General features: G+C 39.2%; 1 protein-coding gene across 10 annotated transcripts; it reads right to left on the reverse strand.

The window, feature by feature from the left end:
- Nucleotides 1-17,881: 17,881 nt before the first annotated feature.
- Nucleotides 17,882-21,236, reverse strand: LOC110767032 (uncharacterized). Of its 10 annotated transcripts, none has more exons than XR_015835029.1 (7): nt 20,963-21,236; nt 19,316-20,817; nt 19,057-19,242; nt 18,862-18,966; nt 18,459-18,615; nt 18,216-18,291; nt 17,882-18,097 (listed from the first exon to the last, which is right to left on the reverse strand). XR_015835029.1 is itself a non-coding variant. In XM_088251370.1 (7 exons), exons 3-7 carry the CDS (start codon nt 19,726-19,728, stop codon nt 18,066-18,068), a joined length of 825 nt encoding a protein of 274 aa, XP_088107496.1. In that variant the 5' UTR covers nt 19,729-19,749; nt 20,681-20,817; nt 20,963-21,235; the 3' UTR covers nt 17,882-18,065. The 10 variants fall into 10 exon arrangements, 6 of the variants coding, with proteins under 6 accessions (XP_088107496.1, XP_088107495.1, XP_088107498.1 ...); XR_015835028.1 differs by having other exon boundaries at nt 18,216-18,304; XM_088251370.1 differs by lacking the exon at nt 18,459-18,615 and having other exon boundaries at nt 18,216-18,304; nt 19,316-19,749; nt 20,681-20,817; nt 20,963-21,235.
- Nucleotides 21,237-26,979: the final 5,743 nt, after the last annotated feature.

Consider the following 26,979-nt stretch of genomic DNA (forward strand, 5'->3'; position numbering starts at 1 on the left):
AAATTGGACAATTCAAGTTCGAAGGCAGTTCATTCCTAATTCGAGTGGTTGGTGTTTTGGGTAGTTCTAGAGATTGGATTTCACTCAAACTTAGGCAAATGACTCCTCCCACCATATTATGATGTTGCCCCAGTTTTGGGCTCGATCCGAAATCAATAGGTGTAAGAAATTGGACAATTCAAGTTGAATGCAGTTCGTTCCTAATTGGAGTGGTTTGTGTTTTGGGTAGTTCTAGAGATCGGATTTCACACAAACTTAACCAAATCACTCCTTCCACCATATTATGATGCTGCCCAAGTTTTGGGCTCCATCCAAAATCAATAGGTGTAAGAAATTGGACAATTCAAGTTCAAAGGCAGTTCATTCCTAATTCGAGTGGTTGGTGTTTTGGGTAGTTCAAGAGATCGGATTTCACTCAAACTTAACCAAATAACTCCTCCCACCATATTATGATGTTGCCCAAGTTTTGGGCTCGATCTGAAATCAATAGGTGTAACAAATTGGACAATTCAAGTTCAAAGGCAGTTCGTTCCTAACGGGAGTGGTTGGTGTTTTGGGTAGTTCTAGAGATCGGATTTCACTAAAAATTAATCAAATGACTCCTCCCACCATATTATGTTGTTGTCCAAGTTTTGGGCTCTATCCGAAATCAATAGGTGTAAGAAATTGGACAATTCAAGTTCAAAGGCAGTTCGTTCCTAATTGGAGTGGTTCGTGTTTTGGGTAGTTCTAGAGATCGGATTTCACTCAAACTTAACCAAATGACTTCTCCCACCATATTATGTTGTTGCCCAAATTTTGGGCTCGATCCGAAATCCATAGGTGTAAGAAATTGGACAATTTATGTTCAAAGGCAGTTCATTCCTAATCGGAGTGGTTGGTGTATTCCATAGTTCTAGAGATCGGATTTCACTCAAAACTAACCAAATGACTCCTCCCACCATATTATGATGTTGCCCAAGTTTTGTGCTCGATCCGAAATCAATAGGTGTAAGAAATTGGACAATTCAAGTTCAATGGCAGTTCGTTCCTAATTGGAGTGGTTGGTGTTTTGGGTAGTTCTAGAGATCGGATTTCACTCAAACTAACCAAATGACTCCACACCACATTATGATGTTGCACAAGTTTTGGGCTCGATCCGAAATCAATAGCTGTAAGAAATTGGACAATTTATGTTCAAAGGCAGTTCTTCCCTAATTGGAGTGGTTGGTGTTTTGGGTAGTTCTGTAGATCGGATTTCACTCAAACTTAACCAAATGATTCCTCCCACCATATTATGATGCTGCCCAAGTTTTGGGGTCGATCCGAAATGAATAGGTGCAAGAAGTTGGACAATTTATGTTCAATGGCAGTTCGTTCCTAATTGGAGTGGTTGGTGTTTTGGGTAGTTCTAGAGATTGGATTTCACTCAACCTTAGGCAAATGACTCCTCCCACCATATTATGATGTTGCCCCAGTTTTGGGCTCAATCCAAATTCAATAGGTGTAAGAAATTGGACAATTCAAGTTCAAAGGCAGTTTGTTCCTAATTGGACTGGTTGGTGTTTTGGGTAGTTCTAGAGATCGGATTTCACTCAAACTTAAACAAATGACTTCTCCCACGATATTATGTTGTTGCCCAAGTTTTGGGCTTGATCCGAAATCAATAGGTGTAAGAAATTGGACAATTTATGTTCAAAGGCAGTTCGTTCCTAATCGGAGTGGTTGGTGTATTCCATTGTTCTAGAGATCGGATTTCACTCAAAACTAACCAAATGACTCCTCCCACCATATTATGAAGTTGCCCAAGTTTTGTGCTCGATCCGAAATCAATAGGAGTAAGAAATTGGACAATTCAAATTCAAAGGCAGTTCGTTCCTAATTGGAGTGGTTGGTGTTTTGGGTAGTTCTAGAGATCGGAATTTACTCAAACTTAACCAAATGACTCCTCCCACCATATTATGATGTTGCCCAAGGTTTGGGCTCGATCCGAAATCAATAGGTGTAATAAATTGGACAATTCAAGTTCAAAGGCAGTTCGTTCCTAATTGGAGTGGTTGGTGTTTTGGGTAGTTCTAGAGATCGGATTTTACTCAAAGTTAACCAAATGACTCCTCCCACCATATTATGATGTTGCCCAAGTTTTGGGCTCGATCCAAAGTCAATAGGTGTAAGAAATTGGACAATTCAAGTTCGAAGGAAGTTCGTTCCTAATTGGGGTGGTTGGTGTTTTGGGTAGTTCTAGAGATCGGATTTTACTCAAAGTTAACCAAATGACTCCTCCCACCATATTATGATGTTGTCCAAGTTTTGGGCTCTATCCGAAATCAATAGGTGTAAGAAATTGGACAATTCAAGTTCAAAGGCAGTTCGTTCCTAATTGGGGTGGTTGGTGTTTTGGGTAGTTCTAGAGATCGGATTTTACTCAAAGTTAACCAAATGACTCCTCCCACCATATTATGATGTTGTCCAAGTTTTGGGCTCTATCCGAAATCAATAGGTGTAAGAAATTGGACAATTCAAGTTCAAAGGCAGTTCGTTCCTAATTGGAGTGGTTGGTGTTTTGGGTAGTTCTAGAGATCGGATTTCACTCAAACTTAACCAAATGACTCGTCCCACCATATTATGATGTTGCCCAAGTTTTGGGCTCGATCCGAAATCAATAGGTGTAAGAAATTGGACAGTTTATGTTCAACGGCAGTTCGTTCCTAATCGGAGTGGTTCGTGTATTCCATTGTTCTAGAGATCGGATTTCACTCAAACTAACCAAATGACTCCTCCCACCATATTATGATGTTGCCCAAGTGTTGGGCTCGATCCTAAATCAATAGGTGTAAGAAATTGGACAATTCAAGTTCATAGATAGTTCGTTCCCACTTGGAGTGGTTGGTGTTTTGGGTAGTTCTAGAGATCGGATTTCACTCAAACTTAACCAAATGACTCCTCCCACCATATTATGATATTGCCCATGTTTTGGGCTCGATCCGAAATCAATAGGTGTAAGAAATTGGACAATTCAAGTTCAAAGGCAGTTCGTTCCTAATTAGAGTGGTTGGTGTTTTGGGTTGTTCTAGAGATCGGATTTCACTCAAACTTAACCACATGACTCCTCCCAGCATATTATAATGTTGCCCATGTTTTGGGCTTGATCCGAAATCAATAGGTGTAAGAAATTAGACAATTCAGGTTCAAAGGCAGTTCATTCCTAATTGGAGTGGTTGGTGTTTTGGGTAGTTCTAGAGATCGGATTTCACTCAAACTTTCGCAAATGACTCCTCCCACCATATTATGACGTTTCCCTAGTTTTAGGCTCGATCCGAAATCAATAGGTGTAAGAAATTGGACAATTCAAGTTCAAAGGCAGTTCGTTCCTAATTGGAGTGGTTGGTGTTTTGGGTAGTTCAAGAGATCGGATTTCACTCAAACTTAACCAAATAACTCCTCCCACCATATTATGATGTTGCCCAAGTTTTGGGCTCGATCTGAAATCAATAGGTGTAACAAATTGGACAATTCAAGTTCAAAGGCAGTTCGTTCCTAACGGGAGTGGTTGGTGTTTTGGGTAGTTCTAGAGATCGGATTTGACTCGAACTTAACCAAATGACTCCTCCCACCCTTTTATGATGTTGCCCAAGTTTTGGGCTCGATCCAAAATCAATAGGTGTAAGAAATTGGACAATCCAAGTTCAAAGGCAGTTCGTTCCTGATTGGAGTGGTTGGTGTTTTGGGTAGTTCTAGAGGTCGGATTTCACTCAAACTTAACCAAATGACTCCTCCCACCATATTATGATGTTGCCCAAGTTTTGGGCTCGATCAGAAATCAATAGGTGTAAAAAATTGGACAATTTATACTCAAAGGCAGTTCGTACCTAATCGGAGTGGTTGGTGTATTCCATAGTTCTAGAGATCGGATTTCACACAAAACTTAACCACATGACTCCTCCCAGCATATTATACTGTTGCCCAAGTTTTGGGCTCGATCCGAAATCAATAGGTGTAAGAAATTGGACAATTCAAGTTCAAAGGCAGTTCGTTCCTAATTGGAGTGGTTGGTGTATGCCATAGTTCTAGAGATCGGATTTCACTCAAAACTAACCAAAAGACTCCTTTCACCATATTATGATGTTGCCCAAGTTTTGGGCTCGATACGAAATCAATAGGTGTAAGAAATTGGACAATTTATGTTCAAAGGCAGTTCGTTCCTAATCGGAGTGGTTAGTTTATGCCATAGTTCTAGAGACCGGATTTCACTCAAAACTAACCAAATGACACCTCCCACCATATTATGATGTTTCCCAAGTTTTGGGCTCTGTCAGAAATCAATAGGTGTAAGAAATTGGACAATTCAAGTTCAAAGGCAGTTTGTTCCAAATTGGAGTGGTTGGTGTTTTGGGTAATTCTAGAGATCAGATTTCACTCAAGCTTAACCAAATGACTCCTCCCACCACATTATTATGTTGCCCATGTTTCGGGCTCTATCCGAAATCAATAGGTGTAAGAAATTGGACAATTTATGTTCAAAGGCAGTTCGTTCCTAATCGGAGTGGTTGGTGTTTTGGGTAGTTCTAGAGATCGGATTTCACTCAAGCTTAACCAAATGACTCCTCCCACCATATTATTATGTTGCCCATTTTCGGGCTCTATCCGAAATCAATAGGTGTAAGAAATTGGACAATTTATGTTCAAAGGCAGTTCGTTCCTAATCGGAGTGGTTGGTACATAGTTCTAGAGATCGGAATTCACTCAAAACTATCCAAACGACTCCTCCCACCATATTATGACGTTGCCGAAGTTTTGGGCTCGATCCGAAATCAATAGGTGTAACAAAATTGGACAATTCAAGTTCAAAGGCAGTTCGTTCCTAATTGGAGTGGTTGGTGTTTTGGGTAGTTCTAGAGATCGGATTTCACTCAAACTTAACCAAATGACTCCTCCCACCATATTATGATGTTGCCCAGGTTTTGGGCTCGATCCGAAATCAATAGGTGTAAGAAATTGGACAATTCAAGTTCAAAGGCAGTTCGTTCCTAATTGGAGTGGTTGGTGTTTTGGGTAGTTCTAGAGATCGGATTTCACTCATACTTAACCAAATCACTCCTCCCACCATATTATGATGTTGCCCGAGTTTTGGGATCGATCCGAAATCAATAGGTGCAAGAAATTGGACAATTCAAGTTCAAAGGCAGTTCGTTCCTAATTGGAGTGGTTGGCGTTTTGGGTAGTTCTAGTGATCGGATTTCACTCAAGCTTTACCAAATGACTCCTCCCACCATATTATGATGTTGCCCAAGTTTTGGGCTCGATCCGGAATCAATAGGTGTAAGATATTGGACAATATATGTTCAAAGGTAGTTCCTTCCTAATCGGAGTGGTTGGTGTATTCCTTAGTTCTAGAGATGGGATTTCACTCAAAACTAACCAAATGACTCCTCCCACCATATTATGATGTTGCCCATGTTTTGGGCTCGATTGGAAATCAATAGGTGTAAGAAATTGGACAATTCAAGTTCAAAGGCAGTTCGTTCTTAATTGGAGTGGTTGGTGTTTTGGGTAGTTCTAGGGATCAGATTTCACTCAAACATAACCAAATCACTCCTCCCACCATATTATGATGTTGCCCAAGTTTTGGGCTCGATCCGATATCAATAGGTGTAAGAAATTGGACAATTCAAGTTCAAAGGCAGTTCGTTCCTAATTGGAGTGGTTGGTGTTTTGGGTAGTTCTGGGGATCGTATTTCACTCAAACTTAACCAAATGACTCCTCCCACCTTATTATTATGTTGCCCAAGTTTTGGGCTCGATCCGGAATCAATAGCTATAAGAAATTGGACAATTCATGTTCAAAGGCAGTTCCTTCCTAATTGGAGTGGTTGGCGTTTTGGTTAGTTCTAGAGATCGGAGTTCACTCAAGCTTAACCAAATGACTCCTCCCACCATATTATCATGTTGCCCAAGTTTTAGGCTCGATCCGAAATGAATAGGTGTAAGAAATTGGACAATTTATGTTCAAAGCCATTTCATTCTTAATCGGAGTGGTTGGTGTATTCCATAGTTCTAAAGATCGGATTTCACTCAAAACTAACCAAATGACTCCTCCCACCATATTATGGTGTTGCCCAAGTTTTGGGCTTGATCCGAAATCAATAGGTGTAAGAAATTGGACAATTCAAGTTCAAAGGCAGTTCGTTCCTAACTGGAGTGGTTGGTGTATGCCATAGTTCTAGAGATCGGATTTCACTCAAAACTAACCAAATGACTCCTCCCACCATATTATGATGTTGCCCAAGTTTTGGGCTCGATCCGAAATCAATAGGTGTAAGAAATTGGACAATTCAAGTTCAAAGGCAGTTCGTTCCTAATTGGAGTGGTTGGTGTTTTGGGTAGTTCTAGAGATCGGATTTCACTCAAACTTAACCAAATCACTCCTTCCACCATATTATGATGTTGCCCAAGTTTTGGGCTCGATCCGAAATCAATAGGTGTAAGAAATTTGACATTTCAAGTTCAAAGGCAGTTCGTTCCTGATTGGAGTGGTTGGTATTTTGGGCAGTTCTAGGGATCGAATTTCACTCAAGCTCAACCAAATGAGTCCCCCCACCATATTATGATGTTGCCCAAGTTTTGGGCTCGATCTGAAATCAATAGGTTTAAGAAATTTGACAATTCAGGGTCAAAGGCAGTTCGTTCCTGATTGGAGTGGTTGGTGTATTGGGTAGTTCTAGAGATTGGATTTCTCTCAAACTTAACCAAATGACTCCTCCCCTCATGTTATGATGTTGCCCCAGTTTTGGGCTCGATCCGAAATCAATAGGTGTAAGAAATTGGACAATTCAAGTTCAAAGGAAGTTCGTTCCTAATTTGAGTGGTTGGTGTTTTGGGTAGTTCTAGAGATCGGATTTCACTCAAACTTAACCAAATGACTCCTCCCACCATATTATGATGTTGCCCAAGTTTTGGGCTCGATCCGAAATCAATAGGTGTAAGAAACTGGACAATTCAAGTTCAAAGGTAGTTCATTCCTAATTGGAGTGGTTGTTGTTTTGGGTAGTTCTAGAGATTGTATTTCACTCAAACTTAAGCAAATGACTCCTCCCACCATGTTATGATGTTGCCCAAGTTTTGGGCTCGATCCGAATCAATAGGTGTAAGAAACTGGACAATTCAAGTTCAAAGGTAGTTCATTCCTAATTGGAGTGGTTGTTGTTTTGGGTAGTTCTAGAGATTGTATTTCACTCAAACTTAAGCAAATGACTCCTCCCACCATGTTATGATGTTGCCCCAGTTTTGGGCTCGATCCGAAATCAATAGGTGTAAGAAATTGGACAATTCAAGTTCAAAGGCAGTTCGTTCCTAATTGGAGTGGTTGGTGTTTTGGGTAGTTCTAGAGATCGGATTTCACTCAAACTTAACCAAACGACTCCTCCCACCATATTATGATGTTGCCCAAGTATTGGGCTCGATCCGAAATCAATAGGTGTAAGAAATTGGACAATTTATGTTCAACGGCAGTTCGTTCCTAATCGGAGTGGTTGGTGTATTCCATAGTTTTAGAGATCGGATTTCACTCAAAACTAACCAAATGACTCCTGCCACCATGTTATGATGTTGCCCAAGTTTTGGGCTCGATCCGAAATCAATAGGTGTAAGAAATTGGACAATTCAAGTTCAAAGGCAGTCGTTCCTAATTGGAGTGGTTGGTGTTTTGGGTTGTTCTAGAGATCGGATTTTACTCAAACTTAACCAAATGACTCCTCCCACCATATTATGATTTTGCCCCAGTTTTGGGCTCGATCCGAAATCAATAGGTGTAAGAAATTGGACAATTCATCTTCAAAGGCAGTTCGTTACTAATTGGAGTGGTTGGTGTTTTGGGTAGTTCTAGAAATCGGATGATCGGTGCATAATTACATGTCATTTTGTATCCTTCTAACTTATGATTTGGTTATGTTTTTGAGTTAAACTTGTGCTTTTAATATGTTTTGTGTTTGTTTCAGTGTAATAAGCTTGAGACTCATTAAATGCATTTTGGAGACAAGTTGGCTCATCGGTGTCTGCAGATCAGTCAACTTCACGAATTGGACTGTACTTGCTCAAGAAGAACCAGATGATGAGCCATACATCATTGGAAAGATGCGGAAGTCTAGTTTCTGGAGAATTTTACGGTTCATGATTCCGAGTCTTCTATAGAAAGTTATACAAGTTTTGGCAACTTAAGGTCAAATTCGGCAGCATCTGCGTTACTGGGCCAAATATCACATTTGAAGGGCTTTCCGATTTTTCCTTGAGCTGGGCTGCATATACTTGGTAAGATAATTCAAAGAGCTTCAAGATCCAGAGTTTTCCAGATTTTTTAGGAGGGAAGATCAAGCCCAAAACAAGCCCACAAGCTGACTGCAATGAAGTCAATTCCAGTCTATTTTTGGCAGTCAACTTGCAAGGCCCAAAATGTACACTTGTATTGCTCAGATGGGAAGACATTGTTCATAGAAGTTGTTCCAATGGGTGTCTAGTATAACATATCCAAATTTCAGCCCAATTGAACATATCTAGAGTCCTCAGCCCGTCCAACACTGAACCCTGCTCAGGAGGATTCGTTTTTCCAGCAACACATGTGCAACAGCAAAAGAACTTTATTAGCCAGCAACAAAGACTTGCAGCACATGGGTTGGCAGAAAATAAAGAGCCAGACCTCCATGCTAAAAGAAGAAACCAGCAATCCCATGTGAAGAAAGCTTGAGGTGCAACAAAAGAAGTATGGGATGGAGTTGATTCCAACTACACTAACATAGGCAAGATGAAGTGGGAGTTATGGGTTGTATTAAATGAGGAATGGTGGTGTTGGATTTCATCACGATGTTCCTTCCTCTTAGCCCTATAAATAGAGAAGTCTTCAAGCTTCATAAATCACACCCCAAGGGGGGGAGCTCTCAAACACTTCTCTAGAGCTCCCTTCCCTTCTCTCCCTCACATTCTCTTAGTTTCCTTTCAAGTTGTCAATTGTTGTAACAAAATGATTTTACTAAATTTTCCTTCAAGTTTTCTTAGTTCCACTTTACTTTTATTTGTAATGTACATTCTTTCTTAAGTATTCAAGTTTAATTAGTTTCCAAGTTTCAATTATGGTTTTTGTTCTTATTCATTATGCTTATAAGTTAATATGCTAGTTTGAATGATTGATCACCATTTAGGCTTGCATGTTAGCTATCTTGGTTTGAATTAAGAGTAGACACCATGCTTCAATTCGAATTGAACTATGAATAGGAAGAGTATGTATGGACATTCGACAACAGGGATTAGATACATGCTTGGTTGTTTAAATTGTTCTTCTATGCTTAATGGGTTCCTAATGCTTAATTTTAGGTTAGACAACAAATGATCAAATTAGGGAATTAGGAACACAAGGTTATGACCAAACACCATGGCTTAATCATACTTTAGCTAGAATCAATCCGTTAATCTAATTGAACTTGGGAACTTATTTGCTTGAGTTATTTCCCTTTTTCTTGTTTTATTTATTTTCTTTTTCATTTCTATTTTGTGTAGGGGAAATGAATTGGATCATTCAATCACCAATCCTCGTGGGATCGACCTCGCACTTACATATGCTATAATACCAAACGGCTCGTGCACTTGCGAGTATCACAAGTTGAGGATGCAGCTGAATCCCTTTTGGTGCAGCTGAATCGACGCAACATCGGATTTCACTCAAACTTAACCAAATGACTCCTCCCACCATATTATGTTGTTGCCCAAGTTTTGGGCTCGATCCGAAATCAATAGGTGTAAGAAATTGGACAATTTATGTTAAAAGGAAATTCGTTCCTGATCGGAGTGGTCGGTGTATTCCATAGTTCTGGAGATCGGATTTCACTCAAAACTAAGCAAATGACTCCTCCCACCATATTATGATGTTGCACAAGTTTTGGGATCGATCCGAAATCAATAGGTGTAAGAAATTGGACAATTCAAGTTCAAAGGAAGTTCATTCCTAATTGGAGGGGTTGGTGTTTTGGGTAGTTCTAGAGATTGGATTTCACTCAAACTTAAGCAAATCACTCCTCCCACCTTATTATGATGTCGCCCAAGTTTTGGGCTCGATCCGAAATCAATAGGTGTAAGAAATTGGACAATTCAAGTTCAAAGGCAGTCCGTTCCTAATCGGAGTGGTTGGTGTATTCCATAGTTCTAGAGACCGGATTTCACTCAAACTTAACCAAGTGACTCCTCCAACCATATCATGATGTTGCCCAAGTTTTGGGCTCTATCCGAAATCAATAGGTGTAAGAAATTGGACAATTTATGTTCAAAGGCAGTTCGTTCCTAATCGGAATGGTTGGTGTATTCCATAGTTCTGGAGATCGGATTTCACTCAAAACTAACCAAACGAGTCCTCCCACCATTATATGATGTTGCCCAAGTTTTGGGCTCGATCCGAAACCAATAGGTGTAATAAATTGGACAATTCAAGTTCAAAGGCAGCTCGTTCCTAATTGGAGCGGTTGGTGTTCTGGGTAGTTCTAGAGATCAAATTTCACTCAAACTTAACCAAATGACTCCTCCCACCTTATTATGATGTTGCCCAAGTTTTGGGCTCGATCCGAAATCAATAGGTGTAAGAAATTGGACAATTCAAGTTCAAAGGCAGTCTGTTCCTAATCGGAGTGGTTGGTGTATTCCATAGTTCTACAGATCGGATTTCTCTCAAAACTAACCAAATGACTCCTCCCACCATCTTATGATGTCGCCCAAGTTTTGGGCTCGATCCGAAATCAACAGGTGTAAGAAATTGGACAATTCATGTTCAAAGGCAGATCGTTCCTAATCGGAGTGTTTGGTGTATTCCATAGTTCTGGAGATCGGATTTCACTCAAAACTAACCAAATGACTCCTCCCACCATATTATGATGTTGCCCAAGTTTTGGGCTCGATCCGAAATCAATAGGTGTAAGAAATTAGACAATTCAAGTTCAAAGGCAGTCCGTTCCTAATCGGAGTGGTTGGTGTATTCCATAGTTCTGGAGATCGGATTTCACTCAAAACTAAGCAAATCACTCCTCCCACCATATTATGATGTTGCCCAAGTTTTGGGCTCGATCCGAAATCAATAGGGGTAAGAAATTGGACAATTCATGTTCGAAGGCAGTTCGTTCCTAATTGGAGTGGTTGGTGTTTTGGGTAGTTCTAGAGGTTGGATTTCGCTCAAACTTAACTAAATGACTCCTCCCACCATATTATGTTGTTGCCCAAGTTTTGGGCTCGATCCGAAATCAATAGGTGTAAGAAATTGGACAATTCAAGTTCGAAGGCAGTTCGTTCTCAATTGGAGTGGTTGGCGTTTTGGGTAGTTCTAGAGATCGGATTTCACTCAAACTTAACCAAATGACTCCTCCCACCATAATATGATGCTGCCCCAGTTTTGGGCTTGATCCGAAATCAATAGGTGTAAGAAATTGGACAATTCATGTTCAAAGACAGTTCGTTCCTAATTGGAGTGGTTGGTGTTTTGGGTAGTTCTAGAGATCGGATTTCGCTCAAACTTAACCAAATGACTCCTCCCACCATATTATGATGTTGCCCAAGTTTTGGGCCCGATCCGAAATCAGTGGGTGTAAGAAATTGGACAATTCAAGTTTGAAGGCAGTTCGTTCCTAATTGGAGTGGTTGGTGTTTTGAGTAGTTCTAGAGATCGGATTTCACTCAAACTTAACCAAATCACTCCTCCCACCATATTATGATGTTGCCCAAGTTTTGGGCTCGATCCGAAATCAATAGTTGTAAGAAATTGGACAATTTATATTCAAAGGCAGTTCGTTCCTAATCGGAGTGGTTGGTGTATTCCGTAGTTCTAGAGATCGGATATCACTCAAAACTAACCAAATGATTCCTTCCACCATATTATGATGTTGCCCAAGTTTTGGGCTCAATCCGAAATCAATAGGTGTAAGAAGTCGGACAATTCAAGTTCAAAGGCAGTTAGTTCCATATCGGAGTGGTTGGCGTATTCCATAGTTATAGAGAACAGATTTCACTCAAACATAACCAAATGACTCCTCCCACCATATTATGATGTTGCCCAAGTTTTGGGCTCGATCCGAAATCAATAGGTGTAAGAAATTAGACAATTCAAGTTCAAAGGCAGTCCGTTCCTAATCGGAGTGGTTGGTGTATTCCATAGTTCTGGAGATCGGATTTCACTCAAAACTAAGCAAATCACTCCTCCCACCATATTACGATGTTGCCCAAGTTTTGGGCTCGATCCGAAATCAATAGGGGTAAGAAATTGGACAATTCATGTTCGAAGGCAGTTCGTTCCTAATTGGAGTGGTTGGTGTTTTGGGTAGTTCTAGAGGTCGGATTTCGCCCAAACTTAACTAAATGACTCCTCCCACCATATTATGTTGTTGCCCAAGTTTTGGGCTCGTTCCGAAATCAATAGTTATAAGAAATTGGACAATTCAAGTTAAAAGGCAGTTCGTTCCTGATTAGAGTGGTTGTGTTTTGGGTAGTTCTAGAGATCGGATTTCGCTCAAACATAACCAAATGACTCCTCCCACCATATTATGATGTTGCCCAAGTTTTGGGCTCGATCCGAAATCAATAGGTGAAAAAAATTGGACAATTTATGTTCAAAGGCAGTTCGTTCCTAATTGGAGTGGTTGATGTATTCCATGGTTCTAGAGATCAGATTTCACTTAAAACTAACCAAATGACTCCGCCCACCATATTATGATGTTGCCCAAGTTTTGGGCTCAATCCGAAATCAATAGGTGTAAGAAATTGGACAATTCAAGTTCAGAGGCAGTTCGTTCCTAATTGGAGTGGTTAGTGTTTTGGGTAGTTCTAGAGATCGGATTTCACTCAAACGTAACCAAATGACTCCTCCCACCATATTATGATGTTGCCCAAGTTTTGGGCTTGATCCGAAATCAATAGGTTTAAGAAATTGGACAATTTGTGTTCAAAGGCAGTTTGTTCCTAATCGGAGTGTTTGGTGTATTCCAAAGTTCTAAAGATCGGATTTCATTCAAACTTAACCAAATGACTCCTCCCACCATATTATGTTGTTGCCCAAGTTTTGGGCTCGATCCGAAATCAATAGGTGAAAGAAATTGGACAATTTATGTTCAAAGGCAGTTCGTTCCTAATCGGAGTGGTTGGTGTATTCCATAGTTCTGGAGATCGGATTTCACTCAAAACTAACCAAATCACTCCTCCCACCATATTATGATGTTGCCCAAGTTTTGGGCTCGGTCCGAAATCAATAGGTGTAAGAAATTGGACAATTCAAGTTCAAAGGCTGTTCGTTCTCAATTGGAGTGGTTGGTGTTTTGGGTAGTTCTAGAGATCGGATTTCACACAAACTTAACCAAATGACTCCTCCCACCATAATTTGATGCTGCCCAAGTTTTGGGCTCGATCCGAAATCAATAGGTGTAAGAAATTGGACAATTCATGTTCAAAGGCAGTTCGTTCCTAATCGGAGTGGTTGGTGTATTCCATAGTTCCGAAATCAATAGTTGTAAGAAATTGGACAATTCAAGTTAAAAGGCAGTTCGTTCCTGATTGGAGTGGTTGTGTTTTGGGTAGTTCTAGAGATCGGATTACGCTCAAACTTAACCAAATGACTCCTCCCACCATATAATGATGTTGCCCAAGTTTTGGGGTCGATCCGAAATCAATAGGTGAAAAAAATTGGACAATTTATGTTCAAAGGCAGTTCGTTCCTAATTGGAGTGGTTGATGTATTCCATGGTTCTAGAGATCAGATTTCACTTAAAACTAACCAAATTACTCCGCCCACCATATTATGATGTTGCCCAAGTTTTGGGCTCAATCCGAAATCAATAGGTGTAAGAAATTGGACAATTCAAGTTCAGAGGCTGTTCGTTCCTAATTGGAGTGGTTAGTGTTTTGGGTAGTTCTAGAGATCGGATTTCACTCAAACGTAACCAAATGACTCCTCCCACCATATTATGATGTTGCCCAAGTTTTGGGCTTGATCCGAAATCAATAGGTTTAAGAAATTGGACAATTTGTGTTCAAAGGCAGTTTGTTCCTAATCGGAGTGTTTGGTGTCTTCCAAAGTTCTAAAGATCGGATTTCACTCAAACTTAACCAAATGACTCCTCCCACCATATTATGTTGTTGCCCAAGTTTTGGGCTCGATCCGAAATCAATAGGTGAAAGAAATTGGACAATTTATGTTCAAAGGCAGTTCGTTCCTAATCGGAGTGGTTGGTGTATTCCATAGTTGTAGAGATCGGATTTCACTCAAAACTAACCGAATCACTCCTCCCACCATATTATGATGTTGCCCATGTTTTGGGCTCGATCCGAAATCAATAGGTGAAAGAAATTGGTAAATTCAAGTTCAAAGGCTGTTCGTTCCTAGTTGGAGTGGTTGGTGTTTTGGGTAGTTCTAGAGATCGGATCTCACTCAAACTTAACCAAACGACACCTGCCACCATATTATGATGTTGCCCAAGTTTTGGGCTCGATACGAAATCAATACGTGTAAGAAATTGGACAATTTATGTTCAAAGGCAGTACGTTCCTAATCGGAGTGGTTGGTGTGTTCCATAGTTCTAGAGATCGGATTTCACTCAAAACTAACCAAATCACTCCTCCCACCATATTATGATGTTGCCCAAGTTTTGGGCTCGATCCGAAATCAATAGGTGTAAGAAATTGGACAATTCAAGTTCAAAGGTAGTTCGTTCTCAATTGGAGTGGTTGGTGTTTTGGGTAGTTCTAGAAATCGGATTTCACACAAACTTAACCAAATGACTCCTCCCACCATAATATGATGCTGCCCCAGTTTTGGGCTCGATCCGAAATCAATAGGTGTAAGAAATTGGACAATTCATGTTCAAAGGCAGTTCGTTCCTAATTGGAGTGGTTGGTGTTTTGGGTAGTTCTAGAGATCGGATTTCGCTCAAACTTAACCAAATGACTCCTCCCACCATATTATGTTGTTGCCCAAGTTTTGGGCTCGTTCCGAAATCAATAGTTGTAAGAAATTGGACAATTCAAGTTCAAAGGCAGTTCGTTCCTAATTGGAGTGGTTGTGTTTTGGGTAGTTCTAGAGATCTCAAACTTAACCAAATGACTCCTCCCACCATATTATGATGTTGCCCAAGTTTTGGGCTCTATCCGAAATCAATAGGTGAAAGAAATTGGACAATTTATGTTCAAAGGCAGTTCGTTCCTAATTGGAGTGGTTGATGTATTCCGTGGTTCTAGAGATCAGATTTCACTTACAACTAACCAAATGACTCCGCCCACCATATTATGATGTTGCCCAAGTTTTGGGCTCGATCCGAAATCAATAGGTGTAAGAAATTGGACAATTCAAGTTCAGAGGCAGTTCGTTCCTAATTGGAGTGGTTGGTGTTTTGGGTAGTTCTAGAGATCAGATTTCACTCAAACGTAACCAAATGACTCCTCCCACCATATTATGATGTTGCCCAATTTTTGGGCTTGATCCGAAATCAATAGGTTTAAGAAATTGGACAATTTGTGTTCAAAGGCAGTTCGTTCCTAATCGGTGTGGTTGGTGTATTCCATAGTTCTAGAGATCGGATTTCACTAAAAACTAACCAAACGACTCCTCCCACCATAATATGATGTTGCCCAAGTTTGGGCTCGATCCGAAATCAATTGGTGTAATAAATTGGACAATTCAAATTCAAAGGCAGTTCGTTCCAAATTGGAGTGGTTGGTGTTTTGGGTAGTTCTAGAGATCGGATTTCACTCAAACTCAACCAAATGACTCCTCCCACCATATTATGATGTTGCCCAAGTTTTGGGCTCGATCCGAAATAAATTGGTGTAAGAAATTGGACAATTCAAGTTCGATGGCAGTTTGTTCCTAATTGGAGTGGTTGGTGTTTTGGGTCGTTCTATAGATCGGATTTCACTCAAACTTAACCAAATGACTCCTCCCACCATATTATGATGTTGCCCAAGTTTTGGGCTCGATCCGAAATCAATAGCTGTAAGAAATTGGTCAATTCAAGTTCAAAGGCAGTTCGTTCCTAGTTGGAGTGGTTGGTGTTTTGGGTAGTTCTAGAGATCGGATCTCACTCAAACTTAACCAAATGACACCTCCCACCATATTATGATGTTGCCCAAGTTTTGGGCTCGATCCGAAGTCAATAGGTGTAAGAAATTGGACAATTTATGTTCAAAGGCAGTTCGTTCCTAATCGGAGTGGTTGGTGTATTCCATAGTTCTAGAGATCGGATTTCACTCAAAACTAACCAAACGACTCCTCCCACCATAATATGTTGTTGCCCAAGTTTTGGGCTCAATCCGAAATCAATAGGTGTAAGAAATTGGGCAATTCAAGTTCAAAGGCAGTTCGTTCCTAATTGGAGTGTTTGGTGTTTTGGGTAGTTCTAGAGATCAGATTCACTCAAACTCAACCAAATGACTCCTCCCACCATATTATGATGTTGCCCAAGTTTTGGGCTAGATCCGAGATCAGTAGGTGTAAGAAATTGGACAATTCAAGTTCAAAGGCAGTTCGCTCCTAGTTAGAGTGGTTGGTGTTTTGGGTAGTTCTAGAGATCGGATTTCACTCAAACTCAACCAAATGACTCCTCCCACCATATTATGATGTTGCCCAAGTTTTGGGCTCGATCCGATATAAATTGGTGTAAGAAATTGGACAATTCAAGTTCGAAGGCAGTTCGTTCCTAATTGGAGTGGTTGGTGTTTTGGGTAGTTCTAGAGATCGGATTTCACTCAAACTTAACCAAATGACTCCTCCCACCATATTATGATGTTGCCCAAGTTTTGGGCTCGATCCGAGATCAATAGGTGTAAGAAATTGGACAATTCAAGTTCAAAGGCAGTTCGTTCCTAGTTGTAGTGGTTGGTGTTTTGGGTAGTTCTAGAGATCGGATTTCGCTCAAACTTAACCAAATGACTCCTCCCACCATATTATAATGTTGCCCAAGTTTTGGGCTCTATCCGAAATCCATAGGTGTAAGAAATTGGCCAATTTCTGTTCAAAGGCAGTTCGTTCCCAATCGGAGTGGTTGGTGTATTCCATAGTTCTAGAGATCGGATTTCACTCAAAACTAACCAAATGACTCCTCCCAACATATTATGATGTTGCCCAAGTTTTGGGCTCGATCCGAAATCAATAGGTGTAAGAAATTGGACAATTCAAGTTCAAAGGCAGTTCGTTCTTAATTGGAGTCACTACAAAAAAACACCATTTAGTGACGGCTGAAAAGTGTCAGGAAACGTAATACTTGACGGTGCAGAAACCGTCAAGAATACCACTGTTAGGAAAGGGGTACCCCATTTATTGACGCTTTTTAAGTGTCAAGTAATCCTTACGCTTGACGGCTTTGAGCCGTCAAGTAACTATTATGTTTGACGCCTTTTAACCGTCATGTAATCGTTGTGCTTGACGCTTTGTAACCTTCAACTAATCGTTCCGCTTGACACCTTTAACCGTCAACTAACAATTCATTGATGGCTCTAAGTATCAACATTGTAGTTATTTGACATCTAATAAGTGTCAATTAAAATCACTTGACATGTAAGAACCGTCACATGGAAGTTTACTTGATGGCTAAAATGCATCACGTACGTGACATTTGTTGTATGTGTCCTTTTTTTTTTCCCAAACAAGTTGGAGCCAACAATTTTTTTATAATCCCGCTGGACTAGGTGGGGATAAAGAGCCCTTTTTTTTTTTTTTTTAATTTTTTTATTATTTTTTATAAAATCCAGCTGGGACTAGGTTTGGCCTATGCAATATATTATTTTACAACTATGAAAATTAATCTAATTATTAAGAGCTTATCACTTAATCAAAACTAAATCTGGGAAACCAAAAGAGCTAACTTTATCACAATAAAAAATAATTCAAAGCACAGAATACTTCTAAAAATAATTTGCATGTATTGAAACTAATCAACTGAAAATACATCATACTAGTGCATTTGTTCACTTAGTTTCAACAAACTATACAAGCCATGCATTGCCAAATATACACACTAAAATCCATAAATAAAATGAGTTTTTCCAGTAGAAACCTCTTGTGTTCTAGTACAATATTCCCCATTTTACATCCAGAGAGTTCTTACTTCGATAGGACCTGAAATGCACATTAAAAGAAAGATAGTAGGATCAAATAATCAAGTAGTACAACCACTAGAGTCTAACTGCACAAATAACTTTATAAGTGACAAAAATAGAATATAAGCACACACGACCTTCAAAACAGATGACCAGCAGCCTTACAACAAAACTGCCAAACAAGACCTGCCAAACAAAACTGCCAAACAAGACCTGCCAAACAAAACTGCATATGATACTTAATTTTGCAGTGGGCAAACAATTTCGCAGTTACATATGATACAAAACTGCCAAAGATGAAAAGTAACATGCATGTAATCAGTTACAATTTTCGAACAATTTTCGAACAAGTATATACTATAAACTATGAACAAATTTACCATATTTCATGAAGATTCTAAGACCACAGCAGCCATACAAACAATCAATGGCTTTCACTTTCTTTCCAAAAAACAGAGAGCTTACTGGAAATCACATTTGTGATCCTATATATCATCTTCTCAAAAAGCCAAAATTGGAATTCCCATCACACATCATCTACCAAGTGAGAGCTAATATTAATTGAGTGAAATAGCCAATAAGATCTCACACAGCATATACCAAGTTAGCATACTCATTGTAATAAAATACAATAAATTGATTTAACAGAGCAAAGACTGAAATATATATATAAGATTCGAACCCCACTAGACAAATTATAGACCAGCATAATATCATTAGTTTAGTTGATTGTATCATAATGAAAAGTATGTTAAAATTTTAATATAATAGAAAATGGCTTACTTGTCTACAACTACTCTGACATCCTCATAAATATCATTCCTTAATGGGTCCAAATAATAAACAGTCATGGAAGAGAAGTCAATGACAATTAAGATCCAGTGGAACCTATGGCAAATGAATATGTACATATTAGTCGAGTTCAGTAAATTTTACATAATCAAATCTAAATTAATAAGCTTTGAAGAGTAGTCTTACGCAGGATTATAAGGCATGATTATGAGTTGATTTTTTTTTGCCTTCACCAAACGATCTGCTATATTTCGTGATCTCTCATCCCGTTTTCGTTGATTATTTAAATTTCCAGCCAATGATACAATAGCAGGATTGATAAAGCCAAACATCTGAAGTAGACCTTCAGCCTTCATATGATCATATAATTGTCTAAACAAAGTGAAATACGTCAAAGCAGTGCAATACAATATACCTCAAAAAATGTCATGTAGCATTGGCTTACCTCATGTATAAAATGATACAACTCACTGTAAGTTCAAGCATTGAAGTAAGACATGTAAAAGAATCATGGTTGGCAGTACAAGGATCATAAGCAGCATTAACCATTTGTAAAGTTTCTTGGACCTCCTCGTATTTAGGTGACTGATCAAAATTTACTTCCCTACTTGTTGTTCCTCCAATATCAGCCACCTCCCCATGCCAACTCCATATCTTATAACTTCGATCAGCACCTCTTATAAACATATGATCTCTTATCCCTTTAGGAGTCTCAAACATCAAATTTCCACATACTTGGCATGGACATTTAATGAGTTTGGGGTTACTAGCATGACTTATAGCAAACACAATAAATTGCTCAACACCATCTTCATATTCTTTTGACATTCGATCTTTTGACATCCAAGTTTTATCCATTTCAAACTAAAAAAACCTTCCCTGCAATATAGGCCACTTCATTCTCTTCACCAATGGTTACACACATTACCAAGATAAGAATTAATCTTGCAATGCAATATATAAATAGAAATGTATAGAAATTTGTAAATCATACTTCCTTTTCATACAAAAAATAATAATAATAATACTTGGCTGCAATTACTGAACTAATACCAGAAAAGTATGATTAAAATTGGTAATCAATTTCTTCCAGATCTATAGGTTTTTTTATAATAGAATCATCCTAATTAAATTAAAATAGTATATTACTATTGCCAATAAGCATATATATATATTCCTTTCTAGAAGAAAAAAGCTACTGATCTCAATTTATAGTTATAACTTATATCAAAACAACCAGCCATACATTACCAGAAGACATAATATCACCAATTAACAAAAACTAAAACACAAAAGCATTAAAAAGTTCACGAAAAGACCTATAACCTATATTTTATTAGCATAAGAACCTTTCCTAATCAATTTTATCATCCAACAAAGATGAATTTGCATGTACTATTTTTTTTTTTTTTTCAGGGCCACAAGATAGTGATATCTTGAATTTTTTATTATAAATAAAATGATATTGATATGTTGATTAAATATAAAAGAGGTGTAGTAAATTCAGTGAGGGAAAATGTCGAGTAGGTGGTGGGCACTCCTTGCCGCCACTAACTAAAAAGAAGAGGAACTATCCTAATTTCCTAATAAGACAAAGAATACAATTCAAATCCATGGGAAAGATAAGAAGAAAGGAATCTAACTCCACTACTCAACTAAACTTGACTGGAGAGTGATAATTTATATTACTTAAAAATTATGCTAATTTTTTTTGAATTCGATTAGTTGTAGTTCAGATATGTAGAGATATTGAATGCCCACCTATAAAGCTTGAAAAAATTAGGAATATTGGCCAATAAAGAGCACAAACCCAGTTCTTTGTCGGCAACAAACTCTTCAATATTCTTGATTGTTTGTTAAAAATCTTCACTTTTCTCCCATTTCAGCGTTCTCCCTGGTTCAACTCCCCGAAGCATCTTGAGATTGAGTGAGATTCATGTCAGGTACCTAAGGAATGGAGAGAAAGCACAAAACTTTCTGAGAGATGTACATAGAGAGAGAGAAAATACTCTGTAGAGAATGAAAGATTAACAGAGTGGGCAAAAATACATTCATATGAACTATAATAACTTTGGATAGATAAGAAATACACCTGAATTGTTGCCACCCCAACTAGCAGAGCATGAGCACACTAAGATTTGATACTCACATTCTCTTCGAACTTCTGTATCCAATTTAAGAAATGAAGAGTGGAAAACCCTAAGGACTCTGATATTTTTGGTTTTGGAATGAAGGGAAAAAGTGGTGACCAAGAGGAAGAGGAGTTGAATATAGGGCAAAACACTTAGATGAATTTGGAGTGAAATGCCCGCGAACTTAGCGCGCTCTTTTCCTGAGGATATTTTAGAAAAGTGTCAGCTGGTATAAAATGGTTTTAATTGACATTCTTTGTAAAATGTCAGCGAAAAGTAATAAACAATTAACATTCTTTATAAAATGTCAAGGAAAAGTAATATAGAGTTGACGGTTTTTAAAAAGTGTCAGGGAAAGTGATATATAGTTGATGTTTTTTGTAAAACGTCAAGTAAACTTGCTAAGTAGTTGACGCTTTTAAAAAAGCGTCAAAGTTTCATAAAATAGTTGATGGTTTTGCCAAAAACGTCAACTATTAAGTGTCAACTAAGGCCTCTTTTCTTGTAGTGAGTGGTTGGTGTTTTGGGTAGTTCTAGAGATTGGATTTCACTCAAACTCAACCAAATGACTCCTCCCACCATATTATGATGTTGCCCAAGTTTTGGGCTCGATCCGAGATCAATAGGTGTAAGAAATTGGACAATTCAAGTTCAAAGGCAGTTCGTTCCTAGTTAGAGTGGTTGGTGTTTTGGGTAGTTCTAGAGATCGGATTTCACTCAAACTTAACCAAATGACTCCTCCCACCATATTATGATGTTGCCCAAGTTTTGGGCTCGATCCGAAATCAATAGGTGTAAGAAATTGGACAATTTATGTTCAAAGGCAGTTCGTTCCTAATCGGAGTGGTTGGTGTATTCCATAGTTCTAGAGATCGGATTTCACTCAAAACTAACCAAATGACTCCTCCCAACATATTATGATGTTGCCCAAGTTTTGGGCTCGATCCGAAATCAATAGGTGTAAGAAATTGGACAATTTATGTTCAAAGGCAGTTCGTTCCTAATCGGAGTGGTTGGTGTATTCCATAGTTCTAGAGATCGGATTTCACTCAAAACTACCCAAATGACTCCTCCCACCATATTATGATGTTGCCCAAGTTTTGGGCTTGATCCGAAATCAATAGGTGTAAGAAATTGGACAATTTATGTTCAAAGGCAGTTCGTTCCTAATCGGAGTGGTTGGTGTATTCCATAGTTCTAGAGAGCGGATTTCACTCAAAACTAACCAAACGACTCCTCCCATCATAATATGGTGTTGCCCAAGTTTTGGGCTCGATCCGATATCAATAGGTGTAAGAAATTGGACAATTCAAGTTCAATGGCAGTTCGTTCCTAATTGGAGAGGTTGCGGTTTTGGGTAGTTCTAATGATCGGATTTCACTCAAACTCAACCAAATGACTCCTCCCACCATATTATGATGTTGCCCAAGTTTTGGGCTCGATCCGAGATCAATAGGTGTAAGAAATTGGACAATTCAAGTTCAAAGGCAGTTCGTTCCTAGTTGGAGTGGTTGGTGTTTTGGGTAGTTCTAGAGATCGGATTTCCCTCAAACTTAACGAAATGACTCCTCCCACCCTATTATGATGTTGCCCAAGTTTTGGGCACGATCCGAAATCAATAGGTGCAAGAAATTGGACAATTTATGTTCAAAGGCATTTCGTTCCTAATCGGAGTGGTTGGTGTATTCCATAGTTCTAGAGATCGGATTTCACTCAAACTTAACCAAATGACTCCTCCAACCATATTATGATGTTGCCCAAGTTTTGGGCTCGATCCGAAATCAATAGGTGTAAGAAATTGGACAAATTATGTTCCAGGGCAGTTCGTTCCTAATCGGAGTGGTTGGTGTATTCCATAGTTCTAGAGATCGGATTTCACTCAAACTTAACGAAATGACTCCTCCAACCATATTATGACGTTGCCCAAGTTTTGGGCTCGATCCGAAATCAATAGGTGTAAGAAATTGGACAATTTATGTTCAAAGGAAGTTCGTTCCTAATCGGAGTGTTTGGCGTATTCCATAGTTCTAGAGATCGGATTTCAGTCAAATCTAACCGAATGACTCCTCCCACCATATTATGATGTTGCCCAAGTTTTGGGCTTGATCCGAAATCAATAGGTGTAAGAAATTGGACAATTCAAGTTCAAAGAAAGTTCGTTCCTAATTGGAGTGGTTGGTGTTTTGGGTAGTTCTAGAGATCGGATTTCACTCAAACTTAACCAAATGACACCTCCTACCATATTTCGATAGTTCCCAAGTTTTGGGGTCGATACGAAATCAATAGGTGTAAGAAATTGGACAATTTATGTTCAAAGGCAGTTCGTTCCTAATCGGAGTGGTTGGTGTATTCCATAGTTCTAGAGATCGGATTTCACTCAAAACAAACCAAACGACTCCTCCCACCATAATATGATGTTGCCCAAGTTTTGGGCTCGATCCGATATCAATATGTGTAAGAAATTGGACAATTGAAGTTCAAAGGCAGTTCGTTCCTAATTGGAGTGGTTGGTGTTTCGTGTAGTTCTAGAGATCGGATTTCACTCAAACTCAACCAAATGACTCCTCCCACCATATTATGATGTTGCCCAAGGTTTGGGCTCGATCCGAAATCAATTGGTGTTAGAACTTGGACAATTCAAGTTCGAAGGCAGTTCGTTCGTAATTGGAGTGGTTGGTGTTTTGGGTAGTTCTAGAGATCGGATTTCACTCAAAACAAACCAAACGACTCCTCCCACCATAATATGATGTTGCCCAAGTTTTGGGCTCGATCCGAAATCCATAGGTGTAAGAAATTGGACAATTGAAGTTCAAAGGCAGTTCGTTCCTAATTGGAGTGGTTGGTGTTTTGGGTAGTTCTAGAGATCGGATTTCACTCAAACTCAACCAAATGACTCCTCCCACCATATTATGATGTTGCCCAAGGTTTGGGCTCGATCCGAAATCAATTGGTGTAAGAACTTGGACAATTCAAGTTCGAAGGCAGTTCGTTCGTAATTGGAGTGGTTGGTGTTTTGGGTAGTTCTAGAGATCGGATTTCACTCAAACTTAACCAAATGACTCCTCCCACCATATTATGATGTTGCCCAAGTATTGGGCTCGATCCGAAATCAATAGCTGTAAGAAATTGGTCAATTCAAGTTCAAAAGCAATTCGTTCCTAATTGGAGTGGTTGGTGTTTTGGGTAGTTCTAGAGATCGGATTTCACTCAAACTTAACCAAATGACTCCTCCCACCATATTATAACGTTGCCCAAGTTTTGGGCTCGATCCGATATCAATAGGTGTAAGAAATTGGACAATTCAAGTTCAAAGGCATTTCGTTCCTAATCGGAGTGGTTGGTGTATTCCATAGTTCTAGAGATCGGATTTCACTCAAACTTATCCAAATGACTCCTCCCACCATATTATGATGTTGCCCAAGTTTTGGGTTCGATCCGAAATCAATAGGTGTAAGAAATTGGACAATTTATGTTCAAAGGCAGTTCGTTCCTAATCGGAGTGGTTGGTGTATTCCATAGTTCTAGAGATCGGATTTCACTCAAAACTAACCAAATGACTCCTCCCACCATATTATGATGTTGCCCAAGTATTGGGCTCGATCCGAAATCAATAGCTCTAAGAAATTGGTCAATTCAAGTTCAAAGGCAATTCGTTCCTAATTGGAGTGGTTGGTGTTTTGGGTAGTTCTAGAGATCGGATTTCACTCAAACTTAACCAAATGACTCCTCCCACCATATTATAACGTTGCCCAAGTTTTGGGCCCGATTCGAAATCAATAGGTGTAAGAAATTGGACAATTTATGTTCAAAGGCTGTTCGTTCCGAATCGGAGTTGTTGGTGTATTCCATAGTTCTAGAGATCGGATTTCACTCAAAACTAACCAAATGACTCCTCCCACCATATTATGATGTTGCCCAAGTTGATCCGAAATCAATAGGTGTAAGAAATTGGACAATTCAAGTTCAAAGGCAGTTCGTTCCTAATCGGAGTGGTTGGTGTATTCCCTAGTTCTAGAGATCGGATTTCACTCAAAACTAACCAAATGACTCCTCCCACCGTATTATGAGGTTGCCCAAGTTTTGGGCTCGATCCGAATTCAATAGGTGTAAGAAATTGGACAATTCAAGTTCGAAGGCAGTTCGTTCCTAATTGGAGTGGTTGGTGTTTTGGGTAGTTCAAGAGATCGGATTTCACTCAAACTTGCCCAAATGACTCCTCCCACCATATTATGATGTTGCCCAAGTTTAGGGCTCGATCTGAAATCAATAGATGTAAGATATTGGTTAATTCATGTTCAAAGGCAATTCGTTCCTAATTGGAGTGTTTGGTGTTTTGGGTAGTTCAAGAGATCGGATTTCACTCAAACTTAACCAAATGAATCCTCCAACCATATTTTGATGTTGCCCAAGTTTTGGGCTCGATCCGAAATCAATAGGTGTAAGAAATTGGACAATTTATGTTCAAAGGCAATTCGTTCCAAATCGGAGTGGTTGGCGTATTCCAAAGTTCTAGAGATCGGATTTCACTCAAATCTAACCAAATGACTCCTCCCACCATATTATGATGTTGCCCAAGATTTGGGCTCGATCCGAAATCAATAGGTGTAAGAAATTGGACAATTCAAGTTCAAAGCCAGTTCGTTCCTGATTGCAGTGGTTGGAGTTCTGGGTAGTTCTAGAGATCGGATTTCACTCAAAATTAACCAAATGACACCTCCCACCATATTATGTTGTTGCCCAAGTTTTGGGCTCGATCCGAAATCAATAGTTGTAAGAAATTGGACAATTTATGTTCAAAGGCAGTTCGTTCCTAATCGGAGTGGTTGGTGTATTCCATAGTTCTAGAGATCTGATTTCACTCAAAACTAACCAAACGACTCCTCCCACCATAATATGATGTTTCCCAAGTTTTGGGCTCGATCCGATATCAATAGGTGTAAGAAATTGGACAATTTAAGTTCAAAGGCAGTTCGTTCCTAATTGGGGTGGTTGCTGTTTTGGGTAGTTCTAGAGATCGGATTTCACTAAAACTCAACCAAAGGACTCCTCCCACCATATTATAATGTTGCCCAAGTTTTGGGCTGGATCCGAAATCAATTGGTGTAAGAAATTGGACAATTCAAGTTCGAAGGCAGTTCTTTCCTAATTGGAGAGGTTGGTGTTTTGGGTAGTTCTATAGATCGGCTTTCACTCATACATAACCAAATGACTCCTCCCACCATATTATGAGGTTGCCCAAGTTTTGGGTTCGATCCGAAACAACTATTGTAAGAAATTGGACAATTCAAGTTCGAAGGCAGTTCGTTCCAAATTGGAGTGGTTGGTGTTTTGGGTAGTTCTAGAGATCGGATTTCACTCAAACTCAACCAAATGACTCCTCCCACCATATTATGATGTTGCCCAAGTTTTGGGCTAGATCCGAAATCAATAGGTGTAAGAAATTGGACAATTCAAGTTCGAAGGCAGTTCGTTCCTAATTGGAGTGGTTGGTGTTTTGGGTAGTTCAAGAGATCGGATTTCACTCAAACTAAACCAAATGACTCCTCCCACCATATTATGATGTTGCCCAAGTTTTGGGCTCGATCCGAAACAACAATTGTAAGAAATTGGACAATTCAAGTTCGAAGGCAGTTCGTTCCTAATTGTTGTGGTTGGTGTTTTGGGTAGTTCAAGAGATCGGATTTCACTCAAACCAAACCAAATGACTCCTCCCACCATATTATAAGGTTGCCCAAGTTCTGGGCTCGATCCGAAATCAATAGGTGTAAGAAATTGGACACTTTATGTTCAAAGGCAGTTCGTTCCTAATTGGAGTGGTTGGTGTTTTGGTTAGTTCTAGAGATCGGATTTCAGTCAAACTCAACCAAATGACTCCTCCCACCATATTATGATGTTGCCCAAGTGTTGGGCTCAATCCGAAATCAATAGGTGTAAGAAATTGGACAATTCATGTTCAAAGGCAGTTCGGTCCTAATCG

The sequence above is a fragment of the Prunus avium genome, chromosome 4 (genome assembly GCF_965620075.1).
Source record: "Prunus avium chromosome 4, drPruAviu1.hap1.1, whole genome shotgun sequence".
NCBI lineage: Eukaryota > Viridiplantae > Streptophyta > Magnoliopsida > Rosales > Rosaceae > Prunus > Prunus avium.

Excerpts from the sequence above, each read along its gene's own strand:
- LOC110767032 (XM_088251368.1), bottom strand. The coding sequence starts at position 19,728 with ATGGATAAAACTTGGATGTCAAAAGATCGAATGTCAAAAGAATATGAA. Across the intron at positions 18,305-18,861 it reads GTCAGAGTAGTTGTAGACAA|TTTTGTTTGGCAGGTCTTGT; the intron begins GTAAGCCATTTT and ends TATCATATGCAG. Across the intron at positions 18,098-18,215 it reads GCTGGTCATCTGTTTTGAAG|GTCCTATCGAAGTAAGAACT; the intron begins GTCGTGTGTGCT and ends TGTGCATTTCAG.